Genomic DNA, 22,653 nt, shown 5'->3' on the forward strand with positions numbered 1-22,653 from the left:
TTGACTTCTCACCGAAGTGGCCAATTTATGAGAATATGAGTACACATTGACATATTATGGGGGCATTTCTTTCCTGAGAGATTTATCATAAGACCTCTTTAAATCACAAGCTTCAGACACACATCCTGAGACTTCAGTTGACTAACACATGTGGAACTTTGAGTTCTTCAGGAAATCCATCTCCTCAGCAAAACAAAGTAAAAAGGCGCATAAATCTTTAAACTCCTTGAAGGTTTTTTAAAAATCGTATTGACAGGAAAGCACACTTAGGGGCAGGAACTGAGGCTCTGTCTTCACCTGGCACAAGACGTGACCTTCAGAGGAGGGTTCGCAGCACGTGTCTATAGGATGAACCAATGAGTGAGTGCGTGAATGAACACCTGCATGCGTGCACGAATGAATGAATGACTGAATGCATGAATGAATGAGGGAACCAATGAACAAGTGAACCAACTAAAGAAGAAATAAACAAATTGAAGCTCAAGAAGTTAGATTAGAATGTACATGTGATTTTAAATTTGATTTAAAAGTACTGTTTTAAAAAGTTAAGTAGTTCTACAAGGCTTAATACCAACAAAATGAGTTACCTTCCCTCATTTCCTGCACCAGCCCCACATTCCCACTTCCCAGGAGCAATCACCACTTCCAGATACTTTATCCATTCCTTCTGGTTTTCCTTTATCTTTCTTGAAATAACACAGGGAGGCTGATACTTCCTAATGTCCCAGGTTCTGGAATTTGTTTTCTGTTCATGACCCACCATGGAAGTTGAAGGCTTCCTTGTCTTTCACATCACTCCCTGCATACCCACATATACACACACTTCTCCCATCTTTTCAATACTGCTAGGTCATAATTTTTTGTTTGATCATTATGTTTATATTGTTTATGACTATAAAACACTATTCATGGTTAAGCCATGTAATATATAATTGAATTTCCTTTCTTCCACAATTTGGTTTTTTCCTGAAGCAAGTAACTGGCCTCTGTTTTCTATGTATCTATCACTAAGTCATCCCCAAATACTCTGGCTAATGTGTAAATCTCCTTAGAATAGTTTCTAGTTTCAGCTTCTAGGTGGCATGTCTCCAGCGACATGCAGGCTGCAAAGTGGCTGCCAGCTTGCACAATTGTTGCTGCTTATTGCACAGTTGGTGTCTTGGGAATCTCTCCCCCCGTTTTCCTGGGGGCTGATTCCTTTCACCCCCTCCTGTGTCTGATTCCTCACTTCCTGGATCCCGTGTCCTTTTCTGTCTTGGCAGTTCCCTCATTTTGGTGGAACACATCCTGCAGCAGTTTTCTGAGAAAGGAGGCACACAGGAGCTAAGTTTTTGAGACCCTGCATGACTGCAAATACCTGTCGTCTACTCATGCACGTGAACTACTAGTTTGTCCGGGCCTGCAATTATTGGTTGAAAATAGGTTTCCCTCAAAAGTTTACTTTTTGCATTCCTTATTGTCTGCTAGCTCCTTTCATTGTTCTTTAGAAACCAGTGCCATTCTAATTCTTATCCTTTGTCTTAGACCTGTTGTTTCTCTTTGGAAGTTTTTAAAAGGTTTTCCTTATCTCCAGTGTTCTAAAATGTCACAGGGATATAAATTTTTTTGTTTTTCTTCTTTTCTGCATTGTGCTAACACTTAGAAGGCCCTTTCAATCTAGAAGTTCACATCCCTTTGTTCTGGGAATTTTTCTTGGATTATTTATGTGATGGTTTGCCTCCCTCTGTTCAATTCCTTCTTGCTTTCTGGAACTCATGTTAATTATTCAGACACTGGACTTCCCAATATGGTTATTGAATGTTTCTCCTATATTCTATATTATTTTGTCTTTTTGTTCAATTGTTCTGAGGGATTTCCTTAACTCTATTTTAGAGTCTTTTTGTGGAGATTTTATTTCTGCTGTTATATCTTCAATTTCCAAAAACTCTTTTTTATCATCTAATTTTAGCATCTTGTCCTGGTTTTGTGGCTGCAATAATTTCAGCCTTTGAAGATATCAACTATAGTTTTATTTCTTTCTGTTCTCTGTTTCCTCATATTCCCCCTTTTTACCATTTATATTTCCCCAAATGTTTAGAAACACTTGGCTTTTCATTCACATTTTACAGAGGAGCATTCAGTGACTGCCTGCAAGCACCGAGTCCCCAGATGAGACCTGCCATCCTGAGGACACCCCTGTGACCCCTGACCTTCCGTTCCTCTAGATCTTTCCCCAAGAGTTTGTCACGGTCCCTGAAGAAGGGGCTCGCAGTCTGGTCTGCAGAGCAGACACTGGCAATGAGGACTCTGGGAGCTGCGGGTGGGAAGGGGCTGGGTGAAGCGTCCCCACTCAGCGTTAGGCTGTCCGTTGTCTTCGGCTCAGGGCGGTCCCCCGGTATCCGTGTGTGTGGAGAACCCGTTAGTTCACCCGTTTCAGAGAATAACCCTCCAATCTTCTGCCGGGAGAGAAAAGAGATTGCGTGGAGGGTGGGGGTTGTCTACCTGCTTCTCTATTAGTGACCTCAGGACGCCGTAACAGAATGCCGCAGATGGGGGCTTCGGCATCGGAACTTTTATTTCTCGCAGCTCTGGAGGCGGGAAGTCCGAGGTCAGGAGGCAGCACGGGAGTTCCTGGTGAGGGCTCTCTTCCTGGTGTGCAAACAGCCACCTTTCCGCTGCATCCCCGCACGGCAGAGAAGGGGACAGACACGGGGCTGGAGCAGATGCTTGGACGGCAGCTGCCACGCGTCCCCAGCGAGCTCCTGTGTGCCTGGTCCCTCCTGTGGGTTTCGGTTCAGTGTTCTTGTGCGTTTGCCCCGCTCCTGGACAGTGAGGCCCGCAGGCTGGTGCCTTCTTCCCGCTGTGTCCCCTGTGCCCAGCACAGGCTGGACACTTAGTGTGTTTCGGTGAGTGTGGCAATGGCCAGCACCCAGCCACTGTCTGTGGCGAAGAACAGAGTGAAGAGGCCTATGCGGGCGGTGGGGTGAGGCAGTGCCTCTCCAGGGGCCTCGGACCAGAAGACCCTGATTCTTTGCCTTAAACAGCGGAGAGCGGGGCCCGGGCTCCGCAGGCGAGAGACTGAGCGGGGGCTCCCCGGCGTCTCGTTCATTCCAAACAAGTGTTGTGTACTTGGCCCCCCTGAGATGGGCAGCCCATGGTCGGGGTGGGGGGAAGGGACCAGGCAGACCTCAGGAGCGGGCCTTTTACTTAACTTTCCTGATAAATACTCAGATTCCCAGCGCCTTCTCTCTATTTCTTACAACTTTGGTGCTGTGAAGCAGCTTAGGATGGCGTTTTAAATATACCTGTATGAATCTCAATAACTTTGTTCAGTGTTCAATATGGATAGATCCTAGGTCTTTCCCTATTAGTTGGGGTGACCGTAGGATGTGTCATCCAATCCAGGACACTTCCGCGTCCAAGGGAGGTTGGCTAACGTCGTCCAGGCAGCTAGCACGCCCCGGGCCGCCCCAGCATGGGGCTGAGCAATGTTAGTGTATTTGCTCTGCGGTTAGTCAGTGGTGAGCCACGGTCGGCCACACACCTCACAGGCAACATGATGGAGCAAATGAACAAAAATTCCTGAAAGTGGCCTTGGTCGGTGGAGAGCCTGGGACAGATGGTTTGCATTCTACTGGAGCGGCTGCACTTGGTGTGAGTGGGAGACAATGAAAACGTCGAGCTTCCTAAATGGAACATTTTTATTTTTTAGGTTTTTTTTTTTTTTTTTTTTTTTTTGGCGGGGGGTGTCCATTTTTAAAAGAGAAAACCAAATGAATGTTGCTTTTAATTTTTCACTTCAGACACTTTGATGCATGGCAGTTCTTTCGATAGATGCAAATCATTAAGGACACTTATGAGTGAATAACCTACTGGGGGAAAAGCCACGTGTTTCTGAGATGACAGTGTTTATATCCATTTGGACTATCCCCAGCTTACCCGTGGGGGGCTCCGAAGTTCAGGAATCCACAGGGTCGGCCGTTCAGGGCTGGGGAAATGCAGCTGGCGAGCCCCGGCCAGGGTGTTCGCCACATAGTATTTCCCATCCAGAGCTTCCCACCCACCCCAACCCTCCGGGGACAGGTGGTGCACAGGCAGGGACCTGGGTGCATGCGGCCATGAATGTGTCACCTTTGTGAGACGAGCTGTAGCTGGGCTCCCGCAGCCGAGGACGAGGCTCCCAGTGTGGGGTGAGGCCAGGGGCAGCCCTGGGAAGACCCCACGTGGCTGCAGAGGGAGGCTGAGTGAACTGGGTGAGGGACAGAGGCCTGGCCGCAAGGCCCCCAGGGTGCCCGTGGACGGTCCAGCTTCACCGGTCAGGCTGGTTCGCACAGGTGAACGGTGCTGGCTGCCATTAGCAGTCCGAGGGGGCAGGGACACCGGCAGGGCGGAGAGGGGGCAGCGTCTGAGCTGAGCTCCCAGACTGAGGCGTAGGGCATTTCTTCCAGGGACTCATACAAGCAAAACCCCAGGGGCAGACTGTCATGGAGGGATGGGAAGCAGCGTGGATGGGCAGGGCGGGGGGACCGAGGAACGGGGCCGGGAGGGAGTCCGAATGCCTGTTGGCACATTTGGACTTTGCAGGTTTCTTTTTCTCAAATAAGGAGACTAATTTTCAAACTGGGAAGAGTTGAAATTGCCCAGAGCCCTACACAGTGAGAGAGGGGTGGGGCTGCTTAGTTACCCCGCTCTGCTTTCAAGGCCTCGGCGAGCCATCTCGGGTTTGGCCAGATGGGAGTCGTAGAAAACTGGGAGGGGGGAAATGTCATAATTTTCCAAAAGGCAGAAAAAGTTGGGTTCTGGAAAATATAGATGATAAGTTTGATGTTAATATTGGTTCTGAGCAAAAATGTGAACAGATCTTTGAAGAGCGGGTGTGTATGTATGACTTGGAATGAAAGCTGGCTACCAAGAGCCAAAGCGACGTTATTCCCTCCTTTCGCCGCCTTTACGAAGCCCCAGTGAAGCTCCTCCCAAAACCCCGCTGGTGATGCAGGGAAAAACGGGCTGGGCCGATGAACAATGGGGGCGATTTCCTGTTTAGTTGGACACCCATATTCAGAGTATTGACAAATGAATCCACGGCGGTGCGGCGGGCGAGGCGTCTGAGGGCAGGCGCAGAGCTCCCCCTGCTCCGCGGGGCTGACGTGTTTGTCAATTACGAGACCAAGACGATGTTCAAGCGCTTGTTGCGGCACATTGACTGCTGTCAAGGGCTGATGTGATAGATGCCAGATTCGAGAGTTACAGAGATTTTGATTGGCTAACAGGATGGATGGAAACCAACAAAATGACATTTAACGGGGGTAAAGATAAATCCTGTCTTTAGATTTAAAAAAAAAAAATCAATTCGTTCAGTACAGGATGGAGAAGACCCAACCGCAGTTCATTTGCAAAGACTGATTGGTTTACGGTTGGTGGGAAGCTCAAGAGGAACCAACAGTGAGTATACTGGCTGCTCGACAAAAAGAGAAAAATCAATACAAACTTCGGTTGCACCAGAAGGGAAATGCCACCCAGGTCGGTCCTCTGAGGTTATTGTATTCCGTTCTGAGTACCACGGTTCCATAGGAAAGAGCCCCATTTCTTTTTAGTGGGGTGGGCATCTCTGCAGACGAGGGGTCTAGAGACCATGCCCGGACGCAGAGGGAGGACATGCAGCACTTGACCTGCAGAGGATGGGTGCTCTCCAGGCGTCTGACAGCCTCTGGCATGTAACGAGCCACTGATTTTTATCGAGGTTTCTGCGTCCATTCATTCGTTCATTCACTCATCATTTCCTCAGCACCAACTACTTTCAACGTTGTGTGAAGTGTGATGAGCTAGAGGCATCTAATCTCCTGGGAGACACACACACACACACACACACACACACACACACACACCCCGGTTCTGACAAGGCAGGGTGGTTGGGTACGGGGTTGACATCAGGGATCCAGTGAAGCACCAGCAAGTGTGGGAGCACAGCAGCCGGCATGGCTCCTGGCTGCAGAGGCCGCCAAGTCCATGTGGACGACGGCAGCTTCCACGCTGGCGGCCAGGGAAGGCGGGCACCCGGGGCCTGGGGCCCGGGCGCAGGTCCAGAGCGTTCAAGCGTAGGGCATGCCTGAGCGTCGTGAGGAGGAGCTGCTGATAGCGTGGCGTGGCAGGAGCGCGACAGATGCCAAAGACCGTGTGTGCGGCAGGAACGCAGCCTTGAGGCCTGAGCCAAGATGTTTGCACTTAGTAGCGCGGGCGACAGAGGGTGAAATGGCCTCGTTAAGCCTTCTTTGGGCAAGCTGACCCTGGAGTGACCACACGGTGCTGTGGAAACCAGGTCACAGGCTGGTACCGCAGCATTTCAGAACAGGCAAAAGCCCGCGCCAGGGTAGGGGACACTTCGATCTACCAGACAGACGGGGCTCCAGGAAGGACGCTTTGGGAAGGGCGGTTTGGGATAAAGATAACCAACAACGCTTTTAACAATTCAAGCTCTTCACTTTGCCCTGGCCCGAGGGACCATTTATTCACCAGCGATGCTGCAGGAAAGGATGGCTGGACGGGCTGGCGGGTTGGAGGCCCCAGGAGGCGATGCCCTCTGTGGAACCTAAGGATCTGGGACTACGTCTCATGTCATAGAGTGACAGTCTTCTCAAAAGAAAGTGTACGTTACCTTTTCGTATCAGTGTGGAATGGTGTCCTGTATCTGTGACATTACGACCCTATCGGTTTGCCAGGGCCGCTGGGACAAAGTCCCACAAACTGGGAGCCTCCAGCAGCAGGAAAGCACCGTCCCACAGGTCCAGAGGCTGCAAGCCAGCCCCCCCACCGGTGTCAGCAAGGACAGCTCCTCCTGCAGGCTGGCTAGGAAGACCCAGTGCAGCCTCTCTTGGTGGCTCGCAAATGGCTGTCTTCTCCTTGTGTCCTCACGGGGTCCTCTCTGCCTATGTCTGTATCCTAAATTCTCTTCTTGCATGGGCACCAGCCAGACTGGATTAGGGCCCGCCGTGACGACCTCATTTTAACTTGGTCACCTGTGTAAAACCCATCTCCAAAGCACACTCTGAAGTACCAGGCATGAGTGCTTCAACATGAGTGTGTGTATGTGTGTGCGCGTGCGTGGTGGGGAGCACACAGTTTAACCCTTAACAGTCCTGGAAGGGCCACGCCCCTTTGCTCCTGGAATAAAGTCAGAGCTCCCACACTCCGTCTGGTGCCCTTCATCTCTGGGGCCTGCAGATAAGCCGGCTTTGCCGGGGGCTTCTGTGCTCTTTGTCCCGGTTACCCTGACACTCTGTCCCTTCTTTCCCCGCTCAGCCCTGAATTTAGATGCTCCCAAATCCTCTGAATCCCACTCTTTTGTTTTGTAGCGCTCACCGCAATTTGTAAGGCTACACTTATTTGAGAGAATTTGTACGTCTACGTTTATTTGTGAGACTATCGCGTGGCTGAACGTTTCCTAGCCGTTGTGACCCACAGCGGGGAGTGCCGCTCAGCCCAGCTGCAGAGAGCAGTGCTTCAAGGCAAACGCTTGTTCTTACTATGCTCCGTGCACTTGGCTATTTCCTATTACGTTTCTTCTCTTGTAAATGCAGACAGCGTAAAATGTTGCCATTTTACCCGTTTCTAAGTGTGCGCCGTAGTGGCTTCCAGTACATTTACACTGTTGTGCCGCCACCTCTCCCGTCATCTCCGGAACTTTTTCAACCTCCCAGATGGAAACTCTGTCCCCAGTAACTGCCCCTCCCCCAGCCCCTGGCGGACCCGATTCTACTTTGCGTCTCTGTGGATTTGAGTGCTGTAGGGGCCACAGAGGGGTGGAATCAGACACTGTTTGTCATTTTGCAACTGGCCATGTCGTCCAGCACCATGTCCCCGAGGCCACCCACGCTGTGGAGTGAGCCCGTTTCCCTCCTTCTGCAGACTGAGGAGTGCGCTGCCGCACGGAGGGGCGCATTTTTGCTCGCCCATCCCTCCACCCACAGACACGGGGGTGGTTCTCCCATTTTGGCCACTGTGAGCAGTGCTGAACAAAGATATCTTCGAGGCCCTGCTCTCAATTCCTTTGGGGGCAGTCCCAGAGTGGAATTTTCTTTTCCATTTTTCCAAGTGTTGATGTGACTTTTGAAATGCAGTGTTTCCAGCCCCAAGCATGCTGCCTGGTCCTGTGCAGCTATTTTTGGAGGAATCTTGAAGTAAACAATAGATGATCGTGTTTCTGGGTAATTTTGTTACTTCTCGATGAGAAAAGGCCACGAGACCCCCGTTCTCCTTTCTCTCCTCCACAGGCTGCGCAAATGTGCTATTAACGCATGAACGCTATGGTCACGTTGTCCCGGAGAGCGCGCCTCGCTTATTACAATGACAACGTTCTTTGGACTCGGGCCATAAATTATCTCAAAGTGGCGTGAAATAACAGTCTGTTAAAATGTTTGGGCGCAAAATCTCACATTATTAATTAAGTTTTCAGAGATTTTTCTCGAACTTTCCCCATAGATCTTTTTTTTAATGCTGTGTAAATGATTAAGTGCTGGGACTAAACATGCATATCCTTGTAATTATACTAAATTTTGCTTTCTTTACAGTATGCTTTTGCTATTGCAGGAAAAACATAGTTGTTTAATGCTCTAGGTTAAGAGTGTAATAGCGATCTTTATTATTTCAGAGCAAGCGGACCGAGTTCTTAATTGTTATTTGTAACTTTGCTCTAGTGAAATAAAACCTTCTAAGAAAATCCCCAGCTCAACTTTTCTCCTGCCCCTCTTCTGCATTTTCTTTATTCCCTAAACTTTTTTAGTTTGGGTCAGCAAATATCATACTTTTCACACTATAAATCAATTATACTAACATTCTTAAAGAGAACCACCTTTTAAAAAATACGTTGATTGATTTGAGAGAGCGAGGAAGGGAGAGAAAGAGAGAGAGAAACATTGATGTGACAGAGAAACACCAATTCGTTGCCTCCCGCACTTGCCCAACCCACAACCTAGGTATGTGCCCTGACAAGGAGTTGAACCCCCAACTTTTTAGTGTATGGGATGGTGCTCCAACCAACTGAGCCACAGCAGCCAGCGCAAGAGAACCATCTTTTAATCATTTATTCAGTTATCATTTCCTTCCCAAGTTCAAGATGCCATACTTCAGCATTTTATATCAATTATCCAATGTATCCTAATGCATAAAACTGCAAAGCGGAGTAGAGAGAGAGTAAAGATTAGACTGCAAGGGGGGAAAGATGGGGAATGAGAAAGCAGAGAAGGGTGAAGGTCAGTTTAGCACCCATGTTAGGTTTTGCCTTTCCAAAGGCCCTTCTCTATAGCACCTGTCTCTTGCCTTAGAGATGCAGAGGGTCCATCAGTGCTTTGGGGGGAAACTTTATGTGACCTTCTGGCACCTACTCTCTACGTTTGGCTCCGTTTCCTTTCCCTATCAGAGTTCCTTTAAAAAAAAAAAAAAAAGATTTTATTTATTTATTTTTTAGAGAGAGGGGAAAGGAGGGAGAAAAGGGAGACAGAAACATCGATCCTGACCAGGAATCAAACCTGCAACCTTTGGGCTCACAGGCCAGCGCTCAACCCACTGAGCCACATTCGCCAGGGCTGTACAAGTTTTTGGACGCACGTACATTAGCTCTCTTTTTCCTGCCCAGCTGCCCTGCGTCCTTCCCGCGGGCTCCCCACGATGCTCCAGGTCACCTGCAAGCCCTCTGCCACCGTGCGAGAGGGCCTCGTCCCAGCCTTGTCCTTCTGGGTGGGTCTGGGACAAGGCCCGCCTCCTCGCAGCTTCTGCACTCTCAGCGTAAAGAGATAATACTCTCGGCTCACCTTCATCCCCCTCCCACCCTGCCCTTAGAATTGCCTTCTCTCCTCCCTTTCCAAGGCTCTGCCCCGCTCCTGTCTGGCCTTCAATTCCCTCCTCAGGCAATTCCTTTGTCATCTCTTTGCCCACAGCTCCCAAATCCCCGCTCTTTCACTGGAGAGAGCAGCCATGCATCTCCAGTAGCCACGGGGCATTTCTAATGGGAGGACTGCTGTCCCCTCTCGGCCTTCCTGGCTGCCCAGCTGTGTGGTCCTCTGGTCATCCCTCCGTACCCCAGTGCCCATTTCCAGAGCGAGGCAGACACTCTGGGCTGCTCCGGCCCCAGGCTCTGCCCCCCCAGCCCGGCCACACTCGAGACCCATCCCCCTGGCAGTGTGCTGAACAGCCACGTACCTGCGCGCACGCCTCCTGCCTCCATCCCCCCGCCCCCCAATCGCCTGCCGGGACTCCTCCTGCCCCCACGCGCTCTGCCCTCTCTCCTTTCCCAGCGTCTGCAGTCCAAGCTGTCCAGTCACATCAGATCAGCCCATTCTCCTGTCAGCAGGCCCTGCTCCTTTCCTCCGCGGTCACTAACACGGCCCTTCCCACTGCCCTTCAAACACCAGGTGTTAGTCAGACCAACAGCCCCTGCAGTCCATCAGCCTCCCACTGCACTTTTATCATTAATAATCCCTCTTGTCTCCTGTGCACGGTCTCCCTGGCCAGGACGGGGATAAGAGCTCCCATCGCCCCCTCTGCCTTCAAGGTCTGATGCCAGGCATGGCCAAACAGAAGCCAAACATGCCGCCCCTGGTAACAGAGCCCCCGGCCTGCCCCTGCCTTCTGCTGGTGGAAGGAAACAGAGCCTCGCTCAGTCTCTGAACCCCAGCGAGGTCCACAGATTTTCCTAAGAGTAACTTTTCACTAGGTCTTCATTTCGCTTTCATGAGTTCAACCCACAGGAGTTAGTAGCTATGACTGGAAACCACTCAGATCTTGCTGTGCAGCCAGGTCCTCCAGTCGGCCGGCTCTCTCCCCCTCACCAGCAGCACCTTCACTTCTGGCTCCGGGACGTGAGCTTGCACGGTCCGCCGAGCCTGCGTGCGTGTGGACTGGAAAAGTTACCAACCCGCGGATTCGCGTGTTTCCGCTGCTGCGGTACTGTGTCCTAACTCTGAGATCGAATGAATCCTGATTTCCTTGGGTCCTGTAACAAGTGAGCCAGAGTGTAATGTAACAAGTCTGCACCCTGGGGGCTGATCAGAGGGGGAGAGAACCGAGCAGGTGTTGTAACTCCTGTAAATGCCCAGGCTTCCCGCTTTTTGAAGTGGGAAGCCGCATCTTTTTCTGCTCGTAAGCGAAGGTTCAAGCGGAGTCCGGAGCCCTGCGCTCCTTCTCCCTAGAGGCGGGCGCTCCTGCGCGGGGACACTGTGGGGACAGCGAGGCCCACCTCGCAGGACGCGGCCAAAAGCAGAGCTGCTCTGGGGTGGAAAGGCAGCTGAACTGGGTTCACACATTGGTCCTGGAGCAGCCGGCAGGCCCCGGGACAGCGCCCCCGGGGAGCGCGGGCTTTGGCGCCCTCAGCAGGGGTTGCCCGGGCCAGGAGGAAGTGTGATGACCGCTGTAGGGTTCCCTGCCCTCTCCCGCGTCGCCACCGCCCTCCTGGCGCGCCTTTGTCCCCGCGTCCCCCACGCCTCGCCCTCTCGGAGGAAGCAGGCCTGGCCGCGGCAATGCCGCAGCATCCTCGCCCGACGGGCCGCACGCCCTCCTTCCTCTGAGGGGACAGGGCAGGCCCGACCCCCGCCCCGACTCCGCCCCCGACCCCGCCCGCCGCGGCCCCGCCCGGCCACGTCTGCGCCGCGGGCGCCCCCTGGCGGGCTGAGCCGGCGTTGGCTCGCGCGGCGGCGGCGGCGGCGGCGGCGGCGGCGGGCCCGGGGTTGCCCTGGTAACGGCAGCGGCCGCCACAGCAGGGCCGGCCCTAGCGCCAGCGCCGGCCGCGGCGGGCGGCTCAGTGTGGGGATGAGCGGCGGCGCGGCCGGGCCGGGGGAGCGGGCACTGCCCGGCGGCCTCAGCATGGAGGACGGCTTCTCGAGCTACAGTAGCCTGTACGACACGTCCTCGCTGCTCCAGTTCTGCAACGGTGAGCGGCGGCGGCTGGGAGGGCGGGGGCCGCGGCGGGGGCCGGACCGAGGGGCGAGGCCGGGGGCGGCCGGGGAGGCCGCGCAAAGTTGCGGCGGAGGGGCGCGCGGTTCCCGCCGCCGGGGCGCATTGTGCTGGGCCGCGGGCCCCGGGCCGCGCTCGCCGCGCCCCCGCGCCGCTCCGGCCAGTGCGCGCGGGGCTGGCGGGGCCGGGCGCCTCCCGCGCGAGCGCACCGGCCCGGAAGCGCGCGAGGCCCGGCCGCCGCGCGGCTCCGGGGACGTGTTGCGTTTGCTTCCAAACTCGCATCTGTACATAAAGATCTGGAGAAAGAACTCGGCGAACAAACCACTTAATAACAAAACACGCCTGCGAGGATGCACGCAGTGCTTGTTGCGGTTGGACCCTCAGAATCCATTCGGTCCCACTTTGATGAAATCATCCCAGTTTAATGCAATCTAAATGGACAGGCAACGTGGACCTGCCTTAAAAGTGTTTCCACTTATTTTGCTACAGAGTGATAGGTTTTGGGGAAACAAATTTTTTTAAAAATTCTTTTAACAGGAAAGAAACATTATAGCTACCAATATGGCATCTTTTTAAAATACAAAATCCTCCATGCCTGCAAGATTTCAGTTTCACTAACAAGGTTGAAAAAGATTTCCAGAGCACACAGCATTTTTTTTCAGAACATGATGTGTGATAATTCATGCACAAAAATTAACAACACAATGTTTTATGTCTTGGATGTATTGCTTTATCAGAGAGCCCTCGAAGTTTGTAAAGGGGTAAAATGTATTTTTTTAGAATTTGCCTGTAGTGCAGTTGGAATAATTTGGAATTCTAGACGCTTTGACAACTCAAGCTATTTACGCTGCAATTCAACTGTGATTTAGGGGAGCTTTGCTAGCTCTTCAACACCTGTTTGCAAATAGAGGCATTAGCTGCAGCGATGAGATGAAGGTTAGTGAGTGTGTCAGCGTATTCTCTGTAGTGCTATACTCTAGCGAAATGTATTGCCTTTTCATGGGGGGGGTATATTCTGATACTTTTGGCAGTTTGAACTTTTCATATTAATCACATGTGGGCCTTCGCTGACTTAGTAATGCTCTCGTCAGTGGAATGAAAGCTTCGACTCTCTCCAAATTTAACACCAGTTCTCCAGAGCAGAACCCCCATGGTTTTCGATCCTCTGCAGGTGGGGAGGCAGATAGAGGGTATGGTACTCCACTGGCCACTGGAGTCCTTTACAGTTTAATCGTGGCAATGGTTTTACTCCCCAATAGGGTGAGCAGCCTCAATTGTATTTTGAATATTTTGCTTAATTGACTTACAATCAATCATATTTGAATTAGTTTTTTTATCTAAACGGTAGTACCACCTCCTGCATGTTTGTGATAGAATTCCTTCTGTGTTCGTTGTGCAAGGCATGTGGCTGAAAAATTATATTAAATGATTTCCAGGCATAGAGGCTTTTAAAAAATTAATATGTAGGTATTCATATACGTTGACAGTTTGATTTAGGTTATGAAATCGGCCAAGATGTTTTTATTTGAGCAGGGTGTGTGTGTGTGTGTGTGTGTGTGTGTGTGTGTGTTGGGGGGGCTGGTCATATTGTTTCTAAATAGCAGTTCAATCATAACGTTGACCTAAACATCTGTTCATGAATTTTTTAATTTTTCTGCTCCTTCTTGTTAATTACTAGTTTAGAGATACTGGTGAGATATTTTTAGTGGTAACTATGTCTAAGAGAAAGTAAAATTCAGCTCTTACATGTTGTATGTAACAACGTAAAGAAAATCATTTTAAAATAACTAGAAGCAAACAATAAGATCACTTCAAAACACAACTGGGTGAATCATGACTGTTGATTTACTTTTCCCAGAAAGTTCTTAGCTCTGTTAGTAGTTTCTGGTTACCTTACAAATACAGTTTAAAGCAGGAGGAGTCTGCGGGGCAGAAATGAATGCTCACTGACGGCGTCTGAAGCAACAGATGTTGCGATGTGAAATTATTCATTTTAAGAGGCTTCCATTAAGTGAAAATGTAAATGAACACAATTCAGTTAATTACTATGGTGATTCAATTAAAGTAGTGGATCACAGAAACACCATTTCACCAAGAACTAAATTAAACATTTGGATATTTTATTAGCTACATTGAAACATTTTTTCCTTTTTAAATTAGAGATTTACATTACAATGGCGAGACTACAACTGCATAATATAGGAACTCATGAATTTTCATATGTTGAATACAGCTCCTTGCTTTTGATAGTGACAGGAACTAAAAAGTCATAGTTATGTTTTAGCTTCAGAAAACACAACCCATACTTACTCTTTGGAGGACCGTCACACTTGGCATACTAAAGACAGGGGACAGTATATAAACGAGAAGGGAGGAAGAGGAAATTTTGTCGTAATGAGTGAAATTTCTATCTGTACCTTGTGCTTTCTCTCTTGCTGCCTCTGCTGCTTAATCTATAATTGACGCCACACACCCAGTCAGGCGGTCTCCAGCCTCCTGGAAAACCAGCCGTTGCCACCTTTTACACACTGGCCCTCTTACTTAAGGAGAAAATCCATGCACTCTTTTTCTTTTTGCTTTTTTCAGAGTGTTTAGAACTCTGTAAAGGAAGCCAAAAATCACAAACTTCCTCTGCTGCTCTGACAAAAACTACGATAGCTGAAAAGCGGACAGAAGCTATCCTCTGTCAGCTGATGTATGACTGGGGAAACGCTCTCCTTTATTCCGCATTTTCTTCCAAGCCTCCCTCTGAGGTCGCTGGTATCACCGTCCTCTTTCCTGTGTGAAGAAGCTGAGGCTCACGGAGGTTTCTGACTTTGTAAGGCCTCACAGCTACTAAGGCTTCCGTACTGTCTGAATCTTTTGTTGTTTGTTTGTTTGTTTGTTTGAAGGAAAGCTTTATTGAGATATTTACATGCCATAAAACTTCACCCCTTGAAAGTATACAAAAAATGGCTTTTCATATATTCACAGGACTGTGCAAGCATCAGCACTGTCTCATTTTAGAGCATTTTTATCACCCCAGACAGAAACCCCAGTACCCAGGAGGAGTTACCCCCACTCCTCCGTCCCCTTAGACCCTGAGACACGAATCCACTTTCTGTCTCTAATTTAGATTGTGGACGTTGAATGTAAATGGAACCATGCAGTAATTGGCCTCTGTGTCTGGCTTTTGCTGAGCATAATGTTTCAAGGTCCGTCCAAGTTGAAGACTGTGTGAGGACTCCATCCCTTCTTGTGGCCAAATAGTGCTCCAGGGCATGGGTGGGCGACGTTTTGTTTATCCTTCACCAGTTGAGGGACATTTGGGGGGGTCCCACTTTTTGACTGTCATAAATAATTCTGCTAAGGACGCTCGAGTACAGGTTTTGATGTGGACAGACGTTGTCATTCCTCTCGGGTGGCAACCTGGGAGTGGAGTTGCTAGGTCAAATCGCAACTCTGGGTTTCACATTTTTGAGCAACCAGTCTGGATTTTATCAAACCTAAGTATCAGCTCTTTCCTTCCTGCACCTTGCGGGTGAAAGAACAGGGAGTTAAGGAGCTGGATGAAAGAGGGAGAGGAGTGGGGGCGAAGAAAACGTCTCTTTCTTTAAGCCACTCCAGCCCAGCGTCCCTTGCAGTACTGTCCCCAGTCACAGCTCACCAAAGTGTCAGTGCGCCCCTGTGCTCAGTGGCCCTAGGGTACAAGAATCTCAGCATTTGAAGGGACCTCATAGGAAACCTCATCCCATGGTTTACTTTCTTCAGCCTTTGAACTGTTCCTTCCACATACAGCTCCCCCAGGAACCGAAATGTAGGGCCGGCGAGCCTGGAGCCGCGCCAGCCGCAGTGGGAGGAGGCCGCGCTCCGTGGTCCCCAGCTGCCGACCCCCCGCCTTCCACTGGTCCAGCCCCCCCTCCGTCCCTCCCATTCCTCCAGGGCTTGAGATCTCTGTTTAGGGTGGGGGATACTCCCAAGGGTATTCAGCCCGTGCTTGCACTGTTGTGAGGGCCGGGAGCCTCTCCGTGCAGCCTGTTCTGCCTTTAGACGGTTCGGACTGTCAGTTCCTACGTGCAGCCAAAGTCTGGCCCAGGCTCTGCCCCTCGGGGCCATAGACGGTAGGTTTAATCCCTTTCCATATACAAGGTTGTCACATGCTTGAAGACAATCATGGTAGCTCTTTCTCAAGTATTCTAGCTAAACATCACCATTTAAAAAAATTCCTGATAAGGCGTAATTTTAGACCCTTAATCATCCTGGTTGCCACAGCTACACTTGTGTCCTTTTGTGTACATGCCTTTTAAAACTTGACACAAGTGAACGTGGGATCCCAAGCATGGCTTTTAAACAGAGCCGAGTAGAACAGGATATGCCACCTCCCTTGTTCTAGCGTCTGTATCTCTAATGATGCAGCCCAAGATCATAGTTGCTCTTTTGCTGGTCACGCCGCAGTGCTACCTCTTGCTGATTTTCATCTGAAATTCTTATTTGTTTACATGTACTATGGCTAAGCCCTTTCTTTTCTTACCTTTTTTCCCCCCCTGAGCAGAACTCCGTGAGATGATAAAGCAGTTGTAATCTGTGCTGTGATGCTGTGGACCATCCCAGCCCTCATTCAACATATTTCAGCATTACAATAACTTGGAAGTTGGTCATTGTCTTAAAGGGCTATGAGTTTAGTTACTAACCTTTTCTCCGTTTTGCCTTGGAAGGCGCTGTGAGAGACCTTATTATATTCCTTCTAAAGCCCGTGTGTCATGTATCCAGAAGTTTCCTGACAGCGGGGCATTGCAGGGGCCCCACGGCAGGTCGAGTCCACACTCCCTGCCTCCCCCAGCTGTGTTTTGAAATCACTGTAATAATCTGCCGAGCTATTGCCATTTCTTTTTCTAGTTTTGAAATGTTTTAATTCCCAAGCATTTGTATTTGAGGAATTAAGAATCATATATTTAAAGTGAGCAAATGGCTAGGTTTAATACAGGATCAAGGAGCTCCTGGGATAAAGGCATCTGAACTCCACAGGATGAAGTGTCCTCAGACCCCTCCTGCCCCCTAGCGTGGTGACAGAGCACCCGCCTGGCTTCCTGTGGTGGCAACATCAGAAGAAGGCGCTCTCAAGCCTGTCACAGCAGAGCGCGGAGCGCGCTGGGCGGGAATCCCCAACGGGTGTGCCTGGTGCTCCATCCGGCAAGGATTTTATTTTATAGCCAAACCACAAGCATTTATGACGTTATAAACAAACCCAAGCATTTTGGTGGAAAATTCACGAAACTGTGTTTTAGAAGTAACCGTTCGGCCCTGGCCAGTGTGGCTGAGATGGTTGGAGCGTCACCCCCAAACTGAGAGGCTGCTGGTTTGATTCCTGGTCAGGGCACATGCCTAGGTTGCGGGTTTGATTCCCAGCTGGGGCACGTGCAAGAGGCAACTGATCAGTGTTTCTTTCTTACGTCGATATTTCTCTCTGTTTCTATCTCTCTCTTTCTCCCTGCCCCCTCTCCCTCCTCCTCCCCCGCTTGCCTTCTCTCTCAAATAACAATAAAATAAACCTTAAAAAAAATTAAAAAGTAACCATTCATTGGTTATTGTTAATTTCTGAGATAGTGTAAGCCTTTTCCTATATTCTCTTAACAAAATAAACATTTTAATTGAGTGGAGGGTGAATTGGAAAAGAGAAACAACTTCTTTGTGTCTGCTGTGAGAGTCTGTCTGTGTGTAAAACCAGGAGCGTGAAGGCCTTCATCGCAGAAAACAGCGACGGTCGCACGTTAATACACTGCTCTCATCAGTAAGGCGGCTTCTCCCGGCACTTAAAATCAATGGCAATTTGTACTACGTGCAAGAATCTTTTTCAGGGACAATATTATTATTCATCTTTAAAATCTTAGCTCATTAATAGAGAAAGGCTTTCTAGTTTTAGCAAAATGTTTTAAATGAAGTCAGAAACATTGATATTAAAAAGAAATATGCTCTAAATTGGAAATGCTATGTAACTATTATCAGTAAAACCCCCCCAGAGCTCCATGATTTCCTCACTAGATTTTGACATGAGTGCCCTGTTCTGCTCAAACGGTACGCGTGTCCTAAGGTTGTGCAGAACTGGGCACATCCTAGGTGCCAGGAGGGACAAGGCACATCCTCTTTGGCTGACTTTGGAAGAAACTCTTCAGAAGAGTTTCTCTTTCTTCAAAGTACTTACTTTTTTAACTAAGCATTAGGGGAGCATACTTCCAACTTTGTTTCCTCTCAACCTATTTCTTTACTGGAAAATTCTGTTGGTTTGGAAAACCACATTTTGCAGAGTACTTAGTTGTGTCTTAAAATGCAACAGTATGTTTATTCTGCCAGCTTTCTGGAAAATATTTAAACTCTCTGTCTTTTATAAAGTACCCCAACCGTTTAGGGACAGATCTGCCCCACAGGCTTGGGTGCTGCAGCGGGCAAGTGCCCTGAGCCCAGAGCCCGGCCAGCGGGGAGCCTGCAGGGGGCGGGACAGCCGGCCAGGCGGGCCCCAGAGGGGCGGCGGCTAGACCGCTCGCGGGCTGCGAAGTGGTCCAGGACTGTGTCCTTCATTCTGGGCACCATTGTCCCATGCCTCTCCATCCCGGCCTGAGAGTGGTCCCCACACATGGCCCTCCCAGGACAGTTGGCAGCTCGCAGCTGAAGATACTGAGGACAGAAACGGTCAGGCAGGCTTTCATGGCGAGCGGCCTCAAAGGCCACTGGGCAGACAGAACCAATTTCCGGGGTTACCTGCAATGCAGGACAGTTCAAAATGTTCAAAACACGGGCTTCCCAGTAATCATCCCAGACTCCTCTTCACCGCCCACCCTCCCGTCTCCATCAGCTCCGTAGATTCTGCCCCCCCAAATATCTGATAATCGATTGCTTCTGCTGTATTGCTTCATTTAATTTTAATTTAAAACGCTTAATGAGTAACATATTCGAACATACAGATTTCACTAGATTCCTAATCATTGTATTAGCGGAGGTTCCTGGGAGTGGAATCACGAGTCGAAGGCCACAGATGCTTCATTACACCCGCGCGTGACCGTGCGTGTCACGCGGTCCCACCGCGAGCGCCGGACATCCTATTTAAAATACTTATAATTAACTAGGTAGTTTTTAGGCGTCTTACCTCTTTTCTGAAGCATTTATTCCTATCCTTGGACCATTCCAATGCAGAGGCTTAATGTTTTATTTGCTGGTTGGCAAGTGTATTATAAGTATATATATATATATATTACTTTCAGTATTATTTCGTATTTTCAGGAATACAGCCTAGTGGTGTAGTTTATGAAGTGTTCCCCCAGTGTTTGCAGTACCTACCTGGCACCATATGTAGTTACTACAGTAGCATGGACTGTATTCCCTAGGCTGTACTTTACACCCCCGTGACTGCTTTGCAACTACCAGTTTGTACTTCTCAGTCCCTTCCCCTTTTTTACCCAGACAACAACACCCACCCCCTCTGGCAACCATCGAAGTGTTCCCTGTATCTATGGGTCTGTTCCTGTTCTGCTTGTTGGTTTATTTTGTTCTTTAGATTCCACACATGAGTGAAATCACATGGTGTTTGTCTTTCTCTGACTTATTTCACTGAGTATAATACCCTCCAGGTCCATGCATGCTGTTGCAAGTGGTAACGTCTCATTCTTTTTTATGGCTGAGTAATATTCCATTGTATACATGCCCCACATCTTTATCCACTCATCTGTCGTTGGACACTTGGGTTGCTTCCATGTATTGGCTATTGTAAATAACGCTGCAATGAACATAGGGGTGCATATATTCTTTCCAATTAGTGTTTCAGGATTCTTTGGATATATACCCAGAAGTCGAGTCGCTGGGTCAAAAGGCAGTTCCGTCTTTAATTTTTTGAGGATCCTCCAAAATGTTTTCCATAGTGGCTGCACCAGTCTGCATTCCCATCAATAGTGCACGAGGGTTCCCTTTTCTCTAAATCTTTGCCAACACTTGTTTGTTGATTTATTGATAATAGCCACTCTGATAGGTACGATGTGGTATCTCATTATAGTTTTCATTTGCGCTTCTCTGGCAATCGGTGACGTTGAACATCTTTTCATATGTCTGTGGGCCATCTGTATGTCGTCTTTAGAGAGGTGTCCAACTTCCCTGTCCATGTTTTAATGTTCCTTTTCTTGATATTGAGTTGTCTGAGTTGTTTATAAATTTTGGATATTAACCCCTTTTCAGATGTATCATTGACAAATACCGTCTTTCATTCAGTGGTTATCTTTTTGCCTTAATGATTTCCTTTGCTGTGCAAAAACGTTTTAATTTGCTGTGGCCCCATTTGTCTATTTTTTCTTTTGTTTCCGTTGCCCGAGGATGCATATCAGAGAAAATATTGCTAAGAGAAATGTGAGAGATTTTACTGCCTATGTTTTCTTCTAGGAGTTTTATGGTTTCGAATCTTACACTTAAGCCTTTAATCCATTTGAGTTTATTTTTGTGTATGGTGTAACAAGGTGGTTTGGTTTCCTTTCTTTGCACCCATCTGCAGTTTTCCCAACACCTTTACGGAACAGGCTCTCCTTAGCCCATTGTCCGTGCTTGCCTCCTTAGTCAAATATTAATTGACCGTAGAAAGGCGGGTGTCTGTCTGGGCTCCCTGCGTTGCTCACGCTGCAGCTCAGACCCTGGTCAGCTCTCCTCTGGGTTTTTTTAAAAACAGCAGCCCTGACCTAGACTTCCGGCCGCCCATCTCACCCCTTCAGTCCACTCCTGTTTCGCCACACAAGCAGGGAGTGCGCACCGGGCTCGTGTGGCGGTGATCCGGGCCCCGGCAGCACACGGGAAGCCCGCGCTGCTCCCCGGGACCGCGCCTTCACCATTAGGTCCGCAGTGGGTACTTTAAAGAGCCCGGGGACAGGCGGTCCTAGAGGCAGGGCTTGGCCGGTGGTGGGTGGCCAGGCACTGGGCTGGGGTGTGTGCTGGCGCTTCCTTGGGAGCTCTTCCCTCTGGGATGAGTGTGAAGGGGCTGGAGGAGGGCGGGGAGAACATTCCAGTAGGTCCCCAGGGAGAGCCGACCTTTTGGAAACTGAAAGCGTCTCCTGCGGTGAAAGAAAAAGGAGCAGAGTGGCCTGAGATGAGGCTGGTGGGGTGCGGGGCCCTGCGGGGCTTCTCGGCCACACAGAGGGGGTCGGTCTCATTCCCGGGAGCAGAGAGAAGGTGGTGGAGAATTTTGAGGCAAGGGGGTGGTGTGGTCGGATTTCCAGGGATTTTTGAAAGAGGGTGTGGAGGGCGGGCCCCAGCAGGGGAGGGCGGAGGGGGAGGGCTGTTGTGTGAGTGCAGGGGAGAGGCCTCGGGCATTGCCACTGGGGGGCATCAGGGCGCCCCTCGCCTGGACCGTGTCCTCCGGAGCTGTCTTCGGGGAGGACAGCCCAGCCAGGCCTCTGGCTCTTTCTCCCGCAGGGGTGCAGTGTGCCCAGCTGAAGGAGTGAGAAGGATGGGCGGGGTGTTGGGGCCTGAGGGACACGTGAGCTGAGGGGCCCGGTAGGCTGTGGGACGCAGGGTCTGGAGCCTGGGCGACATCTGGACCAGAGATAAATAATTTGAGAGCCATCAGCACATGGATGGTAACTGAATCCATGGCCAGGTGAGCTCCCCTGAGGACCAGGTAGGCACTTAGATGCTCCTCCTGGAAGACAGAGCTGATCGGAAGAGCCTCCTGCCTGAGAGCCTTCCGTGCCCCTTCCTCCCACATGGGCGCCCCGGGCCCTTCAGGGGGTGGCTGCCTGTCTGAGCCACCTCCTGGCTCTGTCCCCGGCCACCATCCCTGGCTCCTCAGCGCCCGGCGCTGCCCTGCCTTGGGATCCACGGGGTTATTGATTACAAACCTCTGTCACCATGACCATCCCAGAGGCCTGTCACTGCTGCTGGCGTCCAGATCTCTGGGAGGACCGTTGCCTTCTGGGCAGAGCCTCCCCGCGGTGCCCGACGTGGGTGTCCATGAGCGTGGGACGAATGAAAGCGGGAATAGTCTTCCTCCTGTTACAGCGCCTCCCAAACATGCACACCTGGGAGAATGCCTGACACGTGGCAGGTGTACACCGGGCTGTGCTTAATGAAGAAGAGAAAGCCCTCCTGCCGCTTTTCCTTGTGCTTGGCAGTGTGTGTATATTCCTGTTACAGGTCACCCGTATATAGCCGCACGTGTGCGGGTATGTGCGCACGTGTCACATACACGGGGCCTGTGACTAGCCCCCTCATCAAAGAATGAGTAGACTTAAGCATTCAGAAGGGAAGGCATTCCAGGCGAGGAACACGGTGGGTGCAACTCAGACACGTGACATGGCCCAGGGAGGCAGCCGGCCTGACGGCATCGGAACTCATCTGCACGCGCACACCAGGACGCCTCCAGCGGGCCGCTGGAATCGATACGTGGAAACACCGTGCAGAAAGCCTTGAGCGGTTTAACAAGCCTAAAACAAATTATTTGCAGCCAAAGTAGTTGACACAATGAAGTCGCTCTTGGCAACACCAGCATTTTTAGCAGTAAAGAAAGATCTGACTGTTAAATCAGCCCCCCAAAAGTTACTTTATGGAACAAGAATTTTACCGTCCTCAGACAAATGTGAGCAGTGGAGGCCGCCGGGCGGAGCCGGGCCTCTGTGCGCAGGCATCATCGGGCGGTTGGCCTGGCTGCGGCTGCCCGACAGGAGCAGAGCCTGGCGGGTCACTTGGTCCACCGTCACGTCGCTGGTGAGGCTTAACCACCTGTGTGGAAAC

General features: G+C 50.3%; 1 protein-coding gene across 6 annotated transcripts in view; it reads left to right on the forward strand.

The window, feature by feature from the left end:
- EML1 (EMAP like 1) overlaps window positions 1-22,653 on the forward strand; it is a 138,798-nt gene that overhangs the window by 27,676 nt on the left and 88,469 nt on the right. For 5 of the 6 annotated variants that reach the window (XM_054567709.1, XM_054567713.1, XM_054567710.1 and 2 more), the window contains exon 1: window positions 11,759-11,896. The exons of the other annotated variant lie outside the window; for it this stretch is intronic. In XM_054567709.1, coding sequence (XP_054423684.1) covers window positions 11,776-11,896 — 121 coding nt within the window. In that variant the 5' untranslated portion in view covers window positions 11,759-11,775. Of the gene's footprint in view, window positions 1-11,758; window positions 11,897-22,653 lie in introns of those variants that run through there. 6 annotated transcript variants of the gene reach the window in all.

This window comes from Pteronotus mesoamericanus, unplaced genomic scaffold (genome assembly GCF_021234165.1).
Source record: "Pteronotus mesoamericanus isolate MK-2021 breed Mesoamerican mustached bat unplaced genomic scaffold, CSHL_Meso_final contig_192, whole genome shotgun sequence".
NCBI classification, from domain to species: Eukaryota; Metazoa; Chordata; class Mammalia; order Chiroptera; family Mormoopidae; genus Pteronotus; species Pteronotus mesoamericanus.